This window comes from Camelus bactrianus, chromosome 12 (assembly GCF_048773025.1).
Source record: "Camelus bactrianus isolate YW-2024 breed Bactrian camel chromosome 12, ASM4877302v1, whole genome shotgun sequence".
Classification (NCBI taxonomy): Eukaryota; Metazoa; Chordata; class Mammalia; order Artiodactyla; family Camelidae; genus Camelus; species Camelus bactrianus.
The window spans coordinates 27,098,875-27,117,842 of record NC_133550.1 but is presented as its reverse complement, the minus strand read 5'-3'; the positions used below and the strand labels follow the sequence as shown (position 1 = coordinate 27,117,842).

Sequence of the window (18,968 nt, the reverse complement as noted above, 5' to 3'; positions counted from 1 at the left end):
GAATGAGCAACTGTCTACGTGTGTATTTCTAGGAAAATGACTCTCCAGCCAGGGAGGGTTGGAGTATCTTTCTCTTTCAACTTACTCTGACACTTAAGCTCCTTTCCTGTCTTTAAAGCCCAGCCAGCATCGAGTCCCAAGAAATTCCCCGTTCCCAGCCACGTGAGTGACCTGGGAGATGTGGAGGAGGACTCCTCTCCCGCCCAGAAGCCAGGGAAACTCACTGACACCTACCCCTCCACTGTGCCCAGTGTGGACAGTGCGGTGGACTCGTGGGATGGCTCTGGAATCGAGGCCAGCTATGGGAGTCAAGGTATGTCCTAGCCTTGAGGAAGATGAAATTTGTCATTGGTAAAGCTCACGTTTCTCAAAGATCCACCTTCTCCTCCCTGAGAATATCTTTATTTCACTTGTGTCTGCGTCAGTACGACCCTATGGAGCACATGGAATGTGGTGGCTTTGCACTCTCTCCTGCTTAATGCTGATAGGTCGTGAACGTTCATCAGACACTAGCAGGCCCCATTAGACCCAGTGCTGTCCACGTGTTCAAGCCAGATCTTATCTTTTAAACATAGATGAATATGAGGCAAACCGTTTAATAAAGTGGTTCGCTGAAGACCAGCACCGTGGTCTTACATTTTTAGCAAGCTTTCTGCAAAGTTGGACTGAGGAGTGCTGGAAGTGTATAGAGAAATTAGCAATGACTTGTGACCCCATTTATTCCTGCCTCTTGCTAACTGGTAACTGAAACTTGGAGGGCATTCCCCCAATACCCATCGTTAGAGAGTTGTAATCACAATATATATAAGAAGATATTAAAAAGTATTAAAAGTATATGGTAGATTTTTCTTCACAGACATCATCTTCATGTGATGAAGTATAACCTATATTAAAAGTTAAACCTCGATTTGATTTCACAGTAATCTTTTGATGTTCTGGCTACCTAGTCTTTGTTGCAAAAATGCCCACATATCCTGGCTCCTCCCTTACCTCTTTGGAGCAGTCCCTTGGAATTCTCTGAGAGGCTATCTCCTGGGCTTAAAGTCCTCAGAAAGTCCGCCAAATAAGACATAATTCTCAAAAAAAAAAAGAGTTAAATCTCACTAACAGAATATAAACACACAAAAAGTACTAGACTGATGACAGAGTATAAACGAAATGCTTCTTTTAAACATCTGTTTCCTTCCCAGTGATACATAGCATCAAAAGACAAGTGTGTCAGAATGTCTCTGTATTTCTCCTTATCTGAGCCTTACTGTCTCTCTGATGCTTTGTATACATTGCAGCCTCCGAATCCCTTTTCTGCTGCCAGTTTAAGTCAGAGAATAAAATAGACAGTTTGGAGAACACGTGTTTGGGTGTAAGGGTTGCTTTGTCACTTAACCACTTTTGAGGAGGGTCTGTATCCAGTTTGCTGTCTCCCTGCTTCTCCTAGTTTTCTTCTGTCGGCCCCTGCCTCCATTACTTTCTGTTAAATCCCACAAAGGGCAGAGAAAAATGAAAAGAAATGTTATTTCAAAGTTATCAAGTCATTACTTGTTAGAGATGATATTGGAGTTAAGTGGAGAAAATATTTTCAACAGCCGAAACAGAATTGGGACTTTCATTTATCTGGCAAGTAAAACTTCCAAACCGTGATAGCTTGTAACAAGTTAGTTATGCCACAAAATAACAGATATGATTATCCCCAGAGAGTTGGTGCGCCCCCCCAAGAGGACACTGTGGACAAAGGGCACAAGTCAGGTTCTATCAGAGTAAATGCCGAGGTTTATTTACTCATGTGTGTGTGTGTTTGTGGTGTTTCTGTTAATGTGGAGACTCTTTGGTGACACAGATTTTTGTGAGCTCGCTGTTGGTTATAACGAGTTCTGCCCCTCTGGTGACGGGTGCAGACTTGGCTGTTCTGTCCCTTTCCTCAGTAAGATCAGGCCCCTGATTAGCGTACTGAATATCAGGCCTTTCTCTCATTAGTAAAAGATGAAGGACCATTTGTTATTCATGAAGGATTTTGAAAAATTTGAAATCCTAGACAGGACATAATAGTCATAATAGCAATAAATTTGGCATTTATAAATTAAAAATCGGTACGAGTTTGAAAAGAGAGAAGAAATAAATAGAGAAAATGGCCACTGGGATGGATGGAGTTGACATCCTCCAAGGTGGTGAGAAATTAGTAATAGTACCTCGTGTTTGCAAAACACTACAGCGTTTACAAAGCACTTTCACATAAGTAATCTCAAGTGATTCTCGTAAGGAACACAGAAGTCAAAATCACAGGATTTTGGTGTTGGAAGAGAATTTGAAGTCAGCTAGTCTGATGTCTGGCAGTCTGTCCAGCCGTCACGCTGCACGGGCTGGAGCGCCCACAGCGACCAGCTCCTCCCAGCTGCCAAGGCTCCCGTCTCCCTGTGCAGAGCTCTGACGGCTCGGAGTTCTGACTTGTACTGAGCGGAAATCTGTCAGCCTGTAGCTTCTGCCTTTTATTCCTAATTCTACCCTCAAGGTCATTCAGAACTAGACTAAAGCCTCCTCCACTTGACAGCCCTTCAGATACTCAAAGACAGCTCTCATGCCTCCTTTGGGTCTCTCCTTCTCAAAGCAAAATAGCCTGAGTTCCTTTCACTGTTCCTCACGTAACTTACTTTTGAGTAGCTTTCCATCCTGGGAGCCTCTCTTCTGCATATGTTCAAGTTTAACTCTCTCCTTAGGAAATTGTAGCAGTCAGAAAGGAAAGCCATACCACAGTCTGGCAGCCCAGAGCACCTCAGGCCTGTCACCTTCACCACTGAAGACGAAAGAACCCATCAGTGCAGCCCAGCTTGACGTGAGCACTTCGGTGGTCACAGCCTATCTGTCGCTCATCTTGAGCTTATTGTTCTCCAAGACCTCGGTCTGTGTATCCCCCATTTACTTGTGGTATTGGGTTAAACCAGATCTCTCCAGGTAGTGCTTGTGAAGTTGACTTTTGAAAAGCAAAACATAGAACCATACTTTTTTTTTTCTATTATGTATCGTGTTGTGAGATGTAGATTGCCTCTCCATCTCGTCCCCGCAGCCTCTCAGCAGACTGTCTACCATATCTCAGGGAGACTTTTACCTTTAAGTCTAGAATAGTTGCCCCATTGCCAGTAGGATGTTGTACCTCCACCATGCACATCTTCTTCCTTAGGCCAGGAATTAATGTCTCTGCAGCCACATTCCTTATTGCTCGCTGCTTCTATAGTTCAGAATGTCAGGCTTGGCCCATTCATTCATTCAGCAAATAGGCATTGCCTGCCTGGCACACTCTAGGGCCAGTGTATGGTGGGTATACAATGTTGGACAAAAGAGACATGGTCCTTTTTCTTGTGGTGGAGGTTACCCAGCTGAAGGGCCAGACAATTACCAAGTACCAACAGTGTGAAGTGTTACTTAGTTAATGGAAAGGGAAAAGGGTCGGAGTCGTCAAAGCTGGCAGAGAAAGGACGCTATTTAAAGAAGTCTCACAGTGGGATGACTCTCTGCTCTCTTGTGCAGCGCGAGGTTGCAAACTTTGTCTAGTCTGCCTCTAGGTTAGTTTCTTCTACTTCCCTTTTTCTTTTCTTTTTTTTTTTTTTAACGTTTTTTATTGAGTTATAGTCATTTTACAATGTTGTGTCAAATTCCAGTGTAGAGCACAATTTTTCAGTTATACATGAACATACATATATTCATTGTCACATTTTTTTTCTGTGAGCCACCACAAGATCTTGTATATATTTCCCTGTTTCTCCCCTTTTTCTTGAGCCTTACATCCATGCCCTTCTGTCTTATCAAGATCTTGTGCTTTTGGCCCCCTTGTCTTATTTATTCACTCCTTCAAACTCTGAGAAAACCCTGTAATTACTTCCCTTTGCGTTTGCAAAGATCAGTCAATACAAGGGGAGACTGACACGTTGGTGCTACCTGGACTCTGTCGTACTCATGGACGGGGAGGCTCTTGTGATGTCTGCAATTTCCGACTCAAGTGACGTAGTCTTATGCCATCATATGTCATCTTTAGATATTTCTTTCTTTTCAATTCATTTTCTAGCTTTATTGAGTAATAATTGACAGATAAAATTGTATGTATTTGGAGTGTACAGTGTGATGATTTGCTACATACATATAGTGTGAAATGATTACCACCAAGTTGATCACCACATCCATCCCCTCACATAGTTACCATTTGTATGTGCCTGTGGCGAGAAGCCTTGAGGGCTGCTTTCTTAGCATCACGTAGCCAGTACAGTACTAGTAACTGTAGTTGCCAGGATGTACATTAGACCTCCAGAACTTTTTTATCTTATAAATAAAAGTTTGTACCTTTAGACCCACATCTCTCCATTTCTCCCACTTCCCAGCCCCTGGCAACCACATTCTACTCTGTTTCTATGAGTTTGACTTTATTTTTAGGTTCCACAGGTAAGTGAGCTCATACAATATCTGTCTTTTTCTCTCTGGCTTATTTCATTTAGCGTAATTTCCTCCAGGTTCATTCATGTTGTTGCAAATGGCAGGATTTCCTTCTTTTTTATGGCTGAAGAGTCTCCCTTGTGTGTGTGTGTGTGTGTGTGTGCGTGCGTGTGTCTACCCCACACTTCTTTATCTGTTTATCCATTGGCAGACACTTAGGTTGTTTCCATATCTTGGCTATTGTGAATAATGATGCAACGACATAGGAGTTAAGCCTTCTCTTTGAGATACAGATTTTACTTCCTTCTGATATATACCTGGAAGTGGGATTGCTGGGTCCTTTTTGAGGTCTTTTGATCATCTGTATTCTCTCAGGAAAAAGAAAAACCCTCCATTTCATCCAGATTTTCAAATGTATTTGTGTACAATTACATAATCTTCTGTTTGATTCCTTTAATGTTCTTGGTTTCCGTAATTACATCCCCAATACTGTTTAGTATTTGGTGTATTTATCCTTTAATTCTTTTTTCCCATGATTACATTGGTAGTGGTTTATTTTTACATTTTTTTTTTCCAAAGAACTGACTTGGATTTAGTTATTCGTTCCACTCTGATTTTTGAAAATGAATTTTTGTTTTTAGCTTGATTAACTTTATTCTGTTTTTCTTAGGTTTTGTTCTGTTTATGACTTTAATTGAATGCATAATTTAATTGAATGTATAATTTATTTCCATGTTTCCTTGTAGTTTTCATAAAAGATGGGGTGATTGATCAAAAAGACACCAGTATGTACAGTCAGAGAGTCTAACTTTCCTTTAATGTCGTTAGAGAGAACAACACAGTGCGTCCCAGAGCAGGAGACTCAGCTGTACTCTCTCCCGTGGGGGTACGGGGGGGCGGGAGCTTCTCTTTCATTTCTTTGCTGATCTCTGCAGGCTTGTGTTTCATCTCCTTCTATGATCTTGCCTTGCCCAACTTTCCTTGAGCGCTTATATCTCTGTTTGATCTCTTGTTTTATAGAGATGGTGGTTTCAATGTGTACTCTTTAATCCTGTGATGATATACTTGGTCAGATTTATCCTTTGCTCCATGGCAGTCTTTTTCTCAAGAGTGACCTTCATCTGCTATTGCTTTGTTTTTCTGTTCCTTCCCTCCTTTTTTTTTTACTAACTTGGTATATATCTTATGCCAGTCCCTTTTAAATTAAGTTAAATTTCTCTTTAAGTGAGATGACTTCTTCCTGAATTGGAAGTGTGCAACATTTACCCCCCACCCCCACCCCGTTCACAGTACTCGTGATGAGTGCATTCTTCTGCAGCCAGCAGAGGTCAGCAGAGGTTGGCTGCCAACAGTGCTGAATTCAGCTCTGCCAGCCTGTCCGCGGATAGATGGCATCGAGCAGTCTGTGGCACCTCTGGAGGTGTCTTTCAGCCCACCTCCCTGGATTTTCCCTGGCGCCAAATTGCGTCTAGGGCACTTCCTGCCGCCAATCAATACAGTCCATCCTAGTGTTCCAAGCAAAGCATGAGTGTCCTGCCTTGTGCCACGACCCCTGCTTTGGATGGAGGACCGGGCGCTCTCCCAAATCTCTGCCTATAGGTGTCTCCTCTTGGCTTCTTACCACCAGCCCCCACACCCCGTTTGACTTTTCGCAGAATTTGGTAACGTCCCCCACATACTATGGTTCCAGATTCGAGTTTTGCCGAAGACGGAATTTACATTCTGTTACTTGTCATCCCTTTTTGTTTCGGGGTGATTTCTAAGAGAAGATAGAACTCTCTTTGCTTGGCCATTTTAAAACCACAGTCTCATCTAAACACATCGAATGTTTCTTGGCAAGACCAATTACAAATAGTTACATAAATGTATGATTTGATTTTCTTATTCTTAACAAAATTGGGTCCTTAAGAAATAAACTTGGCAGGAAATTATCTGGCTCACTCTCCTATGCTAAAATTGGCTTCCAAAAATGAAACTAAGTAATGGCAGGAGCTCCAATCACAATTTTAGAGTTGAAGGTTGAATTTCAAAACCATTCTCTGACTTTAAACTTTATGAATATGAACCAGCATTGCTTAGTTCACTTTTGTAAATTAAAAGTGAATGTGAATTAAGAGCTCAAATGGAAGATACTTATCTTCACAATATTGTGGTACTAAAAACAAAATACGAAAATACTGGAGTATCAGAATGTTACAAATATCTGAGGTGTAGTTACCCAAAAATAAAAATTACTATGCCAAGATTCCATCAACTTTCAGAAGTACTTTCAGAATCAACCTTCTGGCAGTTGATTTTTCTGGCACCTGGGCTGCCTCATATACTTTATTCTTTCCATGGCTTTTAAGTTTGATTCCTGGTATGAAGGGGTATTCCTCAGGGCCTGTTAGCATCTCAGCTATGTCAACCAGCTTGCCTTTACCCAAACCTTGTTTCCCTCAGATATTCCCTACTTAAAATTATGCCATCATCATCCACCTACGTTAGTTAGGGGCTAAATTCACCTACAGATAAAAGAAAATACAAAAGATGGTGTTTAAACAAGATGGAAGGTATTTTGCTCCCACTGTAGGAAAGGGCTGGAGGAGGCAGGTGGCCGCACAGTGTTACCAGGACCCTGGCATCTTCCTGCTTTCTACCAGCCCAACATCTTACGTCTCTCCATTCACTGCCATTGCCTTTTTTAGAAATCCTTCTCAGGCCTGAGGTATTTAGTTCCTCGCTTATCTTACTTTGTCTTACCATTCCACGTTACTATCAGTGAGCTTTAGAAAAACTAAAGCAATGCCACTAACAACAACAACAAAAAAAACTTTTGATGGTTCTCTGTTGCTGTAGGATAAAGTCAAAGGGCCTCAGTTTAAAACACAGAGTTCTTTGTAATCTAGTCCCCAGCTACTTTATTGATCTCATGTCCTGACACTTCTTTGCAGTACCTTTTACTCCACACCCTGAACGTCTCACTCTTCTCTAAGCAAGCTTTCGTCTTTTTTAGCGTACCAATAGCGCTAGGTCTTTTGATGATAATAAGTCCCTTCCTTTATCAATTCTAAATCAGTTGAGAAATCGAAATTGGGGTCAGCAATAAATTAAAATATCAACGTTTTGTATGTTTTTTGGCAGACCAGTGAGGGTTGTTAGAAAAGCTGGATTAAATTCACAGCCAGAATCAGGACTGTCATTTCTCTACTCCAACCCAAGTCTGATGCTGGGACTTAAATGAGGAGGAAGTCAGATCTACAAAGCAAACTGTAACCCCAGCAAATCAGTTGGATTTGACTTAGCTGAACAGAACTAAAACCCCTAATATTACAGTGACTTAAATCATCAAGAAGTAGGCATTTCAGAGCTAGTATGTAACTCCACAGTGCCATCAAGGACCCATGCTCTTAAATATTTCTTCTCTATTATGCTTAGCACTTGGCTTCTGACCTTGGTTTTGCCACCTGGTCCAAGATAGTTACTGGGGCTCCAGCCATTTCATCTGCATTCCAGGCATCAGGAAAGAGGGTTGTGAGGAACCTTTCCAGAAGTTTCATTTACATACCATAGGCCAGAACTTTTTGCGTAGTGAAATTAACAATTAGCTTCAAGGAAGGCTAAGAAATATGGCCTTATCCTGAGCAGTAATATGCCCACCCTAAAAACTGGGTTTCTGGTAAAAGGATGAAGAGAAGAATGGATGTTTTGATAGGCAATTAGTGGTCTGCTACAGTCAGCTAACTGTGCAGTTTTGGCCTCCTGCCCCCTTAGAGCTCAGTGCATCCCAGGAGTGGGACCCAGTTTGTTGACACACAGTGCAGCGGCAGTGGGGGAGAATGGGGCCAGAGGGAGCCAAAAAGATAGACTCTTGACCGAGTCATCAAGAACTACTTACGACAGTTGGAAGGCAGATCAGAAAGTTAATCTGCCCAGTTTAAAACATGTTGGAATTTCCCCTGGGAACTGAATGGTCAGGTGGGTTAATGCGTCTCAGAAAAGGATACTGCCACCGCCGCCGCCCCCCTCTCCCAGCACACCACCATTTTGCATTTGTCTCTCAGCAAGTTTAAAGCCAGTGAAGGGCAGTGAGGTGTGGGCTTCCCCAACTCTTTCTGAATCACCAGAACTGAGACGTCACGTATTTGGGGGTTAGTTTATTAGGTTCCAAAGGGGAAAATGGGCAGCCTGTCAGACAGAGCCGGGAGAAATGCAGCTGCTGCTCGGTTGCTCCCCTTCAAGAAGAGGCTCGTGTGTTCTTGTAGTTCAGCTCTTTAGACAGAAAGCTGCACGTTCCTCACACAGGATTTCTTCCCAGGTACCCAGCCACACTCTGCAGTTACCCAGGGAAGAAAACAAGATATTGAACTGTAAATATTTCTATTCTATACGGACTTCTATTCCTTGGTTTCCTGAAACAGAAGGTTCCGTAGAGTTTCTCCATCCTGCGGCTGTGGGCTTTCCCCTGCGTTCTGGAGATCAGATCTCTTTGATCAGAGAGCATTCTCCTTGGACACCCTGCTCTCTCTGGGCTCTAACTGATAGTGAGGATGGCATTACAGGACGGAACAAGTGGAGGGAAAGTGAATGGGAAGGACAAGACAAGGGATGACGTGAAGATAGTCATCTTACGTGGTTGGGTCATTTAATTGTATGTGAAAATGGGGCCCTTGGCCTGTTTGCCATATTATGTGTTTTTAAACATAGTAAGAAATACATACTATATTGCAACCCAGTACACACATGTCAGTGCACACACACACACACAATGGGTCACAGCCTGAAGTGGTAGATGAAGCCATGGATGGTGGTGACAGCACGAACCATGGACTCAGACCTACCAACAGCCCCTGCTCTCCCATCTGAACAACCCCCAACCCAGAAGAATTTTGAAAAACTGCTGACCCCACCACACACTTAAAGTTGTCATCCTAATATTTTTCTCCCCAAATTGTAATATTTGGAAAAACTGTCATTTTCAGTGTGTGGCAAAGATGCTTGAAATATCTTTTTGTCAAAATATGGAGCCACAGATTAAGCCCAGATCTGTGGAAAATGTCCATTATATAACCTAATTGTCAAAGCCATTCCTCACTGTCACCCATCAAGCTAATTAGACATAACTCCTTGTCAGAAAGGAAGTCAGTCTTTGTTTTGGAATTCAAATAAATATCATAATGTGCCCACCTCCTAAACCTGACAACCGTCCTTCTGAATTCTGATCCTGAGATGCAGAGAGAGATGATGAGAGAGGGTAAGAGCCTTGTGCTGGGTCTGTTCCCTCAGGGACGGGGCTTTCCCTAATTATCCCTTGATTTGGCGCCTGGGAGTTTTTATATCCCAGGGCCAAGCTCCTTCAAAGGTTTGAGATGGATGAGAAATATGTCTTTCATTTGTAAAGGGTCACAAAATCAGTTGTGAACAGGGAAGTGAGAAGGGAGCGTTGACAGATCTCAGACCCCCGGAGCTTTCTCAGCGAGGTTGGTTTTTGTGGAACTTGAGGATCTGAAAGCTGATTCTCCTAAAATTAGGACTGGAATCCCCCAGAAAGTCTGCGAACACCCCTAGTACTTGAGTGCAGATAATAACGGCACCTACCTTCAAAGGCAACTATGAGGAATAAATGAGGAGGCACAAATGGAGCACGTAGTGAAGTTCTAGGTGCATAGTGAAGGCCCACCCTGTGTTTGTTATTGTTACTGTTGTCATTCGACCCTCTGCTCGCTCACAGTGTCACTTCCCATGGGATCAAGTTATCCTCAGGCCCATCCCTGATATCTGTGGGCCCAGCCAGCAGAGTCTTGGCCGGTTCACACCCCTGCAGCCAGTGCCCCTTCGCCACTCCTTGGGCCTGGAACCCGTATGTGGTGGCAAATTCCACTCTCAGAAGGACTGACTTGGGCAAGAAGCCCTCCTCCATCCTGGAGGTGGACACAGGGTGTCTGGGCAGCGAAGTCAGGGTTCCGACTTTATGGGGCATGCTCTAGAAAGGGTTGGATACAGGTCTGGGCGTACCCCTCGGGCTAGCAGATCTCTTGCCCGGCGCTGGGCCCGAGCCCTGGAAACCACGGGCGCAGCGCTGTGGCCCCGCCGCTGGGGTCTGAGGGTCCTCTTTCCTCCAGGTTGTTGTTAGAATCAGTTGGGGTCATAGGTGTGAATGTGTCTTTGATATAAGACCTGAGTATTGTCTTAACGGCTTTTGTGATCCCAAATTCAGCTCTAAGTCAGGCCCCTTTGAACAAACTCACAGAAACCACAGGAAAAGACAAGTTACCAAACTGCCCTCTCTTGAGGTATTCTAGAAACAGAATATAACGCCTTGTTTTTGTTTCAGGCACTGGCCTTCAGGCCTCAGGTTACAACTTCAACACCTATGACTGGAGGAGTCCCAAACAGAGAGGCAGTTTGTCCCCAGTCACTAAGCCGCGAAGCCAGACTTACCCAGATGTGGGGCTGAGTAACGAAGACTGGGAGCGGTCCACAGTCAGCGGGTAAGGTTCTCACCGACTGCTGCCCTGTCCCAGCTGCCTCCAGGTCACTTGGGCCAGATGTGATGGAAGCTTCACACGAAGCGGCGGTGACCGTCATGCCAGCCCCACGGTGGGACCCTAAGACTTGTCCTGCCCAGCGGGAGCCTGGACACCCACACAACAGGGCAAGAGCTCAGTTTCCCCCAAGGAAAACAACAGTAGCACGTGGGGAAAACCTACTTCCATAAACCATGTCCTCACACTGACTAGTTCCCTCTCCTTTCATTTAGAAAGTAGTTTCACATTAACTTACATTAAAAAAAAAAAGGTACATTAGGGTTCCCTGTTTTTAACTGACAGGTCTGTTTTAGCAGTTTGTTCCTTACCAAAATTTTATTTTAAGGAAATTCATAAAAAGTGATAGCACTTAACTGATCTATACTGATGTGTATAATGACTGGAGAAAATATGTTTTCCTCTCTCAGAGAAAAGTTCAATTTCTCTTTCCCTGGAGACAGAGCAGCTGAAAGATATCCCCACGGGTGCCATGTGGTTGCAGCTCATTCCGCAGTAGCCGTGACTACTCGGACATTCAGTCAGTGAGACCATGGTCCCTCCTTCCGGTGTTTGAGACACTTTGGGTTTCCTAAAGCATCCTTCCATTGGAGCTGGCCTGACTTGGAGGCCACAGTTGCAAGAAAGCCAGATCCAAAATGAATCTTTAGGGGGAGGGTGTAGCTCAAATGTAGAGCACATACTTAGCATGAACAAGGTGCTGGGTTCAATTCCCAGTACCTCCTCTAAAAAAATAAATGAATAAATAAATAAACCTAATTACCTCCCCCTGTAAAGGGAAAAAAAAGAATTAACAAAATGAATCGCTATTCTGTGTATGAAATAAAGAAGAGAGAGATTCTGGATACCAAAAAAGAGAAAAAAATGTCTGGCAAGTTCCTAACCCAGACTGTGCTTCTTGGCAACAGTTTTACAGGGGCTCCTGACAGTACGGAGGCCGAGCAAGAAGAGAACTTCTGGTCCCAAGCGCTGGAGGATTTGGAAACCTGTGGACAGTCAGGAATTCTGAGAGAGCTCGAGGTAGCCTCTGTCCTGCTATTTTCTTTTATTATTTCTACATTCATTTTTTTGTTTTTGTTTTTGTTTTTTGGTCCTTTTAAGTTTGCATTGATCACACCAGTTCATTTAAAAGCTTTAACCCCTTTCCACAGGAGAAAGCTGACAGGCGTGTGTCTTTGAGAAACATGACTCTCTTGGTAGCTACCCTTTATGTTTATATTTTTGCTTGTGAAGCTGCCTTCCCTGCCCCCTTGCCTTCCGGACAGTGATTTGATTTTATCCAATGCAGTTGGAAGTGTTTCTTTCCCCATTCCCACCCCCACCCGAGCTTACTGACCTGTGGCTTCTGCCATTGCTCCCTGCTAACCCGGACTGTCCGTGTTTGCCACTGGGTCGCTAGGGGGAGCTGCGCCTCCCAGCAGTGGCGCCTTTCCTTCTCTTATTTGCTTTAGAAGGGTTTCTTTGGCATGTTTTCATTTGTACCTGGTAGAGACATTAATTTGATTGTGCAGAGGAACATAAGAGGAAATATCATTTTGTTTTGCCTTTAAAGTTCATGACACTGCAGCTGGTGAAAAAGGCCAGTCTGTTCGACAAACAGTTACATAGTACGTGCTGTTAACTGCAAATCCTGATTCTGTGGTAACTTCGTGTGAATTCGAGGCGCTGTGGAGAGATGGAGTGTAATAGCAGAACTCCTGGTGAATTCTTTCATCAAAGCCATAAATTTGCTGACAGTATTCACACTTTGGTCTGGGAAGTCCTGGACTGTTTCCTTTTATGTTCTTTTAAATTTTCTGAGCTGTAAAAAATAAAGTGGCAAAGTCTCATTTTTTTATTTTGATGTCATATGAGGTTCCCAAGTCACCATAAGGAATGTGAATGGCCTAACTGGGTGGAACTCTTGCAATTCTAAAATGACGACTCATCTTTATATTATTTTGCTTCTCGATTGCATGTGTGGATATTTTATGTGATTCTAATGTTTGTGAATCTGCAAAGAGAATTATAAAGAAAAATATTAGTTTGAATTTGTAAACATCATGGTATTTCCTGGCATGAATTTCAGCTTCAGAGCACAGTTAAAGGACCTGGAGATGGATAATCCTGTAAAGCTTAAATATATTAAGATGTTAGCAATTAATTCTTTTTTTTAATGCAACTTTCCAAAAAAGCAGAATGCTTAAGTATCAGCTGGCTTATTTAAACTTTTACCACTTCCTGTATGGAGAATGATCAGCAAAAGGGGACCAAACTGAAAAAAGAGCTCAGTTCACAATTTTTTAACATATTCCTGCTTTTAAAAAGCATGTTTTGGCTCATATGCCTTTTTCATTTTGCATTTTGAAATACTTCTCTCTTTTCAAGAAGGAGCTATTCTAATAGCTTCTTCTGCATTAGCTTAAACAAAGATGATGTAAAAAGTAATACAAAGAGGTTCTGTTTTCGCCCAGAAATTGAGTTATCTAACGAAAGCAACCTCCATCAGCATAGAAGGTATGTTGTAACAACCTGTAGATTTTCTCTGATGTCACTTAGGGCAGGTGTACCCCTTGAGATTATAAATCCAGGAGGAAAAAAGGAGTTGAATTTATATGCCAAAGAGAAATTAAAATTTTCAACGAGGGAGAGTGACAAATGCATGAATTAGAGTCTTAGTGACAGTTTTATCACAAAGACTATTCATGTATTAGTTTGGATGAACTCTGATCCCTTGATTGCAAATGCTACTCTGCAAAAAATATCTTTGGAGCTCTAGGTTCCTGCGTATGAAGTTTATATCCAGTATTAAAAGTTAACGCATACTAGTACTGTAATAAATGTAGATGTTTAGCTAAGAAGAAAAATGATTACAACTGACATGAAAGTGAAAATTATACTTGTCATTTTCCCCATTGCTAGCAGTAATTTAGGTTCAGCTTAAGCACTGAGAAATGCATAGTTTTAATAGAGGAGAAAAGTTCATACTAAGACTTTGGACAAGTTACTCTCTCTTATCAGAGATTTCTTCTTTAAATATGTGGATTATAATGACTAATGCTGATATGGTGCTTAACACAGAACATAGCACTTTAATAAATGTTCAGTAGAAATTATTTTTGCCACTTTTTTGAGTAATGAATACTGCCTTAACTATTTTTTCCTCACTATAACATAGGAAGAAGTTTTAACTAGTTGTCAGAGAACTCTTAAACATACTCCTGCTAGGTTGTATGTATACCAGTTATCTCACTGATAATTTTGAAAAAGTATAATTATAAATTATGAATTATGCAAAATGAAATACTCCTGAAGCAAAAACAAATCCTAGAAAACTCTAAATAAGTATTTTTTAACTTTTTATTTTAGTTTTTGTATTTGTGCCTTAATTTTAATATTCCTTCAGAGATGTCACTAATTCAGTTGACATTTGCATTAAGCAAAGCTATCAACCCACCTTTTAAAAATTTGATCTGAAGACCTATTGATGGTATGTCATTGCTTCCATCAGAACCCTTTCTAGATCAGACTGTGACTTCTGTCGTGGCTCAGGCTTATCAACAGCAGACTGTTGTCTCCCAGCTGTAGTGATTATTTTACTTCCAGCGTGCTTCCTGCTGGTCAGATGAAAACTGAGAACAAAAATTAAACGTTAACAAAGCAAATAGCTAGTCTGTGTAGGTAAAAACAATAGCTGGATGGTCACCACAGCAAGAAAACAATCATCAGATACTGTCAGTTACAGTAGATTAAACAAGGAAATGATATATGTGAGTAAAATGGCATAAAATAAAAGGATGTCCCATGTCACCCGCAAAGCTAGTAATAGAAAGGTTTCAATTTAAAGAGGATTTATCTGAAATATACCATAGTATGGATAATCCACAGTGGATAAATATTAAGTGTTTTTTTTCCTGTTTACTAAAAAAGTCAGTTTTATATGTTTCAACCTTATGCTTGACCGAGAAGCAATACAACCTGGTGGTCAAGAATAAGTGTTGTGGAGTCAGTTGCTAAGGTTGCAATCCCAGACTCTTGGGCAACTTGCTTCACTTACCCAAGCATTCCTTTCCTTAACTGAAATGAGGAGGTACAGTAATTATAATACCTACCGTCCAGAGATAGTGCAAGTATTTAATGGTATTCTGCATACGCACGTATATATGGTACTCAGTTTGTTTTAATGCTCAATGACCAGGAAGGGTTTTTTTGTTTTGTTTCTTGGTTTTTTTTTACTATTTTTCTTTTCAAAGTTATCAGTAAGATAACTGATCTAGTCAGGACATTGATAAGTTCACTTGTTTTGTTTCTTTTTGAACAGAGTTGTAGCCATACCTACATGGCTGCCACAACTTGGCTGTCATTCAAAGATCTTGTTAGTGGCATGTGTATAGCTGAACACCAGGTGAAGCTTGGAATTATAACAGCTTAGATAACAAATGAAAACTCTACTCACTTTTCAGTGTTCCTTCCTGATCAATGATTTTACATAGTGCCCTTGGCTCCTTTACTGCCTGTGTGACCCTGGGTAAGTCAGCTTCTTTGTGCCTCAGTTTTCTCACCTGTAAATCAGGAAGAATAACAGTACCTACCACATAAAGTTGTCGTGAGGCTTGAATGGGTAAATACGTTCAAAAGACTCAACAAATTAGACCTCTGTTACTTTTAGCATTGATATTAATATAAACCACTAGATTCTGTTGTAGCCAGTCACATGGCATATGGAGGTTGTCTTCTGTTCCCATGATTTCAGGCAGATTCGCTGATGCTGGTGTACCACGAGTTAACCATCATCGCGAGGAATACAGAACTGGCTACAGGCATATTTTCACAATTTTAGCATCCTCTAACCATGAGAAATGGAACTTCCCAACACGATACTGGTTTTGAATGCATTTTTTGTTGTTGTTCCATTTCTGAGATTCAGTCTTCTGGGGATCTGATCTTGCCATTCCTTGTGTATTATGCGGGGAACATATTTGAAATTGAACAAACTTCTCAATTCACTGGTAAAATCCGATCCAAGTCTCACAGCTTTTGAGCAAAGGGTTGAGTCCAGTCACCTAATACATGATAACCTCTCTGAGGATCTCACACAAAGGCATTTCTAAGAAACTTGATCTACGCCAAATGATGTGGAGACCTAGCTGACCTCCAAGCTCCTGGGGCAGGCCGCCTGGCCAAAGGAAAGACAACAGGCCAGTGCCAGGGAGGCAGCACTGGGTCGAAGCCCTTGCCTTTGTATCAGCGGCCTCATTTCAGCCCATTTTTACTTCCAGGTGGTGCTGGAGGCGGCATTGCAAATAGAGGCAGCCTGGGCCCCACTGAGAAGTTCTCAGTTCATTTCTGTAAGATATTTTGAAGGTTGCCTCATGAATCCCATCTTTAGAGCCCACTCAGTGGAAAGTTAATGCTTAAAATGTCGTTTGCAGTAAACAGATGTTAGAGCGTTTCAGTTTGCCTCGAAACTGCCAGGGGTGGTATTTGATTAAATAAACCCAATGGCTTAAGTACTTAAATTGGATTTGAGATGTGCATTATAAATGTCACTTGCAAAGCACTTTTCCAAGACTTTCATAGTGCAATTAGTACGTCCATTCTCCAGCCTTTGGTTATGCCCTGAAGAGACTGTATTTTGAGTGGGCAGAAGGGAAATGTGCTTAATGTTGAGCAACCAAACCCTTTTGTTAGTCCATGGCTTAATTGTTTTTGAAAATTGTCAATGCCACAGGCAACAATTATGTCGGGGAGCACGATGAGTTTGAATCACGAGGCCCCTACACCTCGCAATCAGCTGGGGCGACAGGCCAGCTTCCAGGAACGGAGCAGCTCGCGGCCACACTATAGCCAAACCACTCGGAGCAACACTCTGCCCTCGGACGTGGGCAGGAAGTCTGTCACCTTGAGAAAAATGAAGCAGGAAATAAAGGAGATCATGTCCCCGACTCCTGTGGAGCTGCACAAGGTCAGAACGCTCTCTTCTCTTCCCTTAGGGTCACATTTCGTAGCCATGCTGCACCGCGCAGGCGCCCTGATGCAGGGGTCACAATGGCATTCCTCTGTGGGCTCAGCCAAGGAGAGAAATCAGAGCTTAAAGGCAGATCATCAGAGACTGATTGTTCTGGAAAACGTGATCGTTGAGGGGGTATCTCATAAAACAGGGAAAGCTGGCTTTCAAGCAAATGAATTGATCAAAAATGCATTTATGGCCAAAATCTTGCAGAAGCTTGAGGTTCCAGTGTCACGTGGTGCTGTAAAGAGTTGGTCTGTTATTCCAACTTCGTTAAAAGGGAAAGGATTTCGTATACTCCCAGCTTCACTGAAAAGGGGGCTTCGGGGGTGATGTGGCGGCTTAATTGTCAATTACCAGCCTCTCAATAGATGGTTGTATTATTCAGGGGGCGTGCAGTTCTCTTCGAGACATAATTTAGATGTCTTGGGTCAGGACAGGGTAAGCCCTGGTTATGTTCCATCTCTGCCGTGATAGTTGCCTCACTTCATGGAAGAAAACCTAGGATCACAAACAGAGCTGAATTTGAGTTGCTGGCAGAGTTTAAACAAGGCATATGTCAGTGACAGTGTCTGCAGAGGCCTGGGCCAAGGAACGCAGTGGAGGGAGGTTTCTCTGGTTTTCTGTGGAAGAACTCTAATGCTTTTTGTTGTTGTCTTTAATACATAAAGATGTCTAGATGGTAATAATCTCACTCCACTATTCTGAGAGCCAAAACCCTCTCTGTAGTTAATACTCTCTTAACTGGAGATGAGTTACTTGTCTTACCCAGAAGAGCAAATAAATATCAGACTGAGAGAAGGTAACAGGCCAACTACCCCCTTTTTCAAACTCTAAAGACGTCAGTCTCCCTAACCACTTATTAAAAGGAGATACTGATTTTGCAGCTGACATAGGATATGGTGAAAGAAAGGATTGTATGGGAAGTTGAGTTCTGAAGCATGTATTCATTAGTTCATCACTCACTCACTCATTCATTCATTCAATACATAGACTGTGCATTCATTCACTGTAAGGATGTGTTATGAATCCCCAGGGAGCGCATAGTCTAATGGGGAGACTGGAAAACAGTGGGCAGATCGTGGGATAAGGACAATGACAGATGCAAAACTAGGCTGCGCTGGGGGATGGGGGGGCGGGGGAGGGAACTTAACCCGCCACAGAGGAATGAGAAAGGCTTCCTAGAAGTCAGTGTTGACTCTGCAGGAAAGTGGAGGATGGGAAGGCATTTGAAAGCAAACTTGTGCAAAGGGCTGTCAGAGGCTGTGGTGCACTGAAGGAGTGCAGCTATCTTAACATGACCAGAGAGCCGTGTGCGCTAAGAGGCATTACAGACTTTTCAGAAAAGCTCAGAAGCTTCTGACATTTTAGGGTGGGGGTGCAGGGTTGGCCCCCTGCCACAAGTTAGCTGATTTATCCAGTTACCCTAGACTGATGTGTCTGTTTGGTAAACACCAGCCTTCACCACCTGTCACATATTCTAATATGCTAATTGACAAACGCCATTAGGAGGCTGTGAGGACTCCCTTGGTGATTAAATTGCAGGAGCTGCATAGTCACTGCTAATTCTGCCATAGGGAGAGGCGGGCGGGCCCCTCCCGATTCCCTCCAGTGTTTGGGAACACTGCCTTCCCTCTTCTCTGGGTCTCCTGCCCAGGCAGAGAGGAGCACGCTTGATAACCCACTGTCCTTCAGCACCAAAGGGAAAGGACCTCCACGAGTGCCTGCTTGCTACTTTTAGCCACTGCAGTTGCCTTTCTTAGCAGACATGTCTTATCCCCATCGACAGGATAGGGAAATAGCAGGTATAAAATAGAGCCCTTTTTCCTTCTGGAGTGAAGCGGTCTCAACAAAGGAAGATTATCGATAGCCCAGCAATGCAAAAGACCTGTCTCCCCAACCCTCCCACCCCGAAAGCATTTAGCAAAGATGGTGATGGTGAATTAGATGTGCAAGTTGTTATAGCTGAGGTTTTTAGCTTTCTTCCTTCACATCAGTCATTTCCCCTCAGTGGTAGCAGGAAGTGTGTTTCCCGCATGGCT

The 18,968-nt window shown here is 42.7% G+C and overlaps 1 protein-coding gene across 8 annotated transcripts in view; it reads left to right on the top strand.

Moving 5' to 3' along the window:
* Window positions 1–18,968, top strand: part of GRIP1 (glutamate receptor interacting protein 1) — a 615,139-nt gene that overhangs the window by 557,746 nt on the left and 38,425 nt on the right. For 4 of the 8 annotated variants that reach the window (XM_074375092.1, XM_074375091.1, XM_074375088.1 and 1 more), the window contains 5 exons: window positions 119–313; window positions 10,727–10,883; window positions 11,846–11,957; window positions 12,089–12,133; window positions 16,648–16,881. In XM_074375092.1, coding sequence (XP_074231193.1) covers window positions 119–313; window positions 10,727–10,883; window positions 11,846–11,957; window positions 12,089–12,133; window positions 16,648–16,881 — 743 coding nt within the window. The remainder of the gene's footprint in view (window positions 1–118; window positions 314–10,726; window positions 10,884–11,845; window positions 11,958–12,088; window positions 12,134–16,647; window positions 16,882–18,968) is intronic. The other 4 variants (XM_074375094.1, XM_074375093.1, XM_074375090.1 and 1 more) reach the window with 1 other exon arrangement.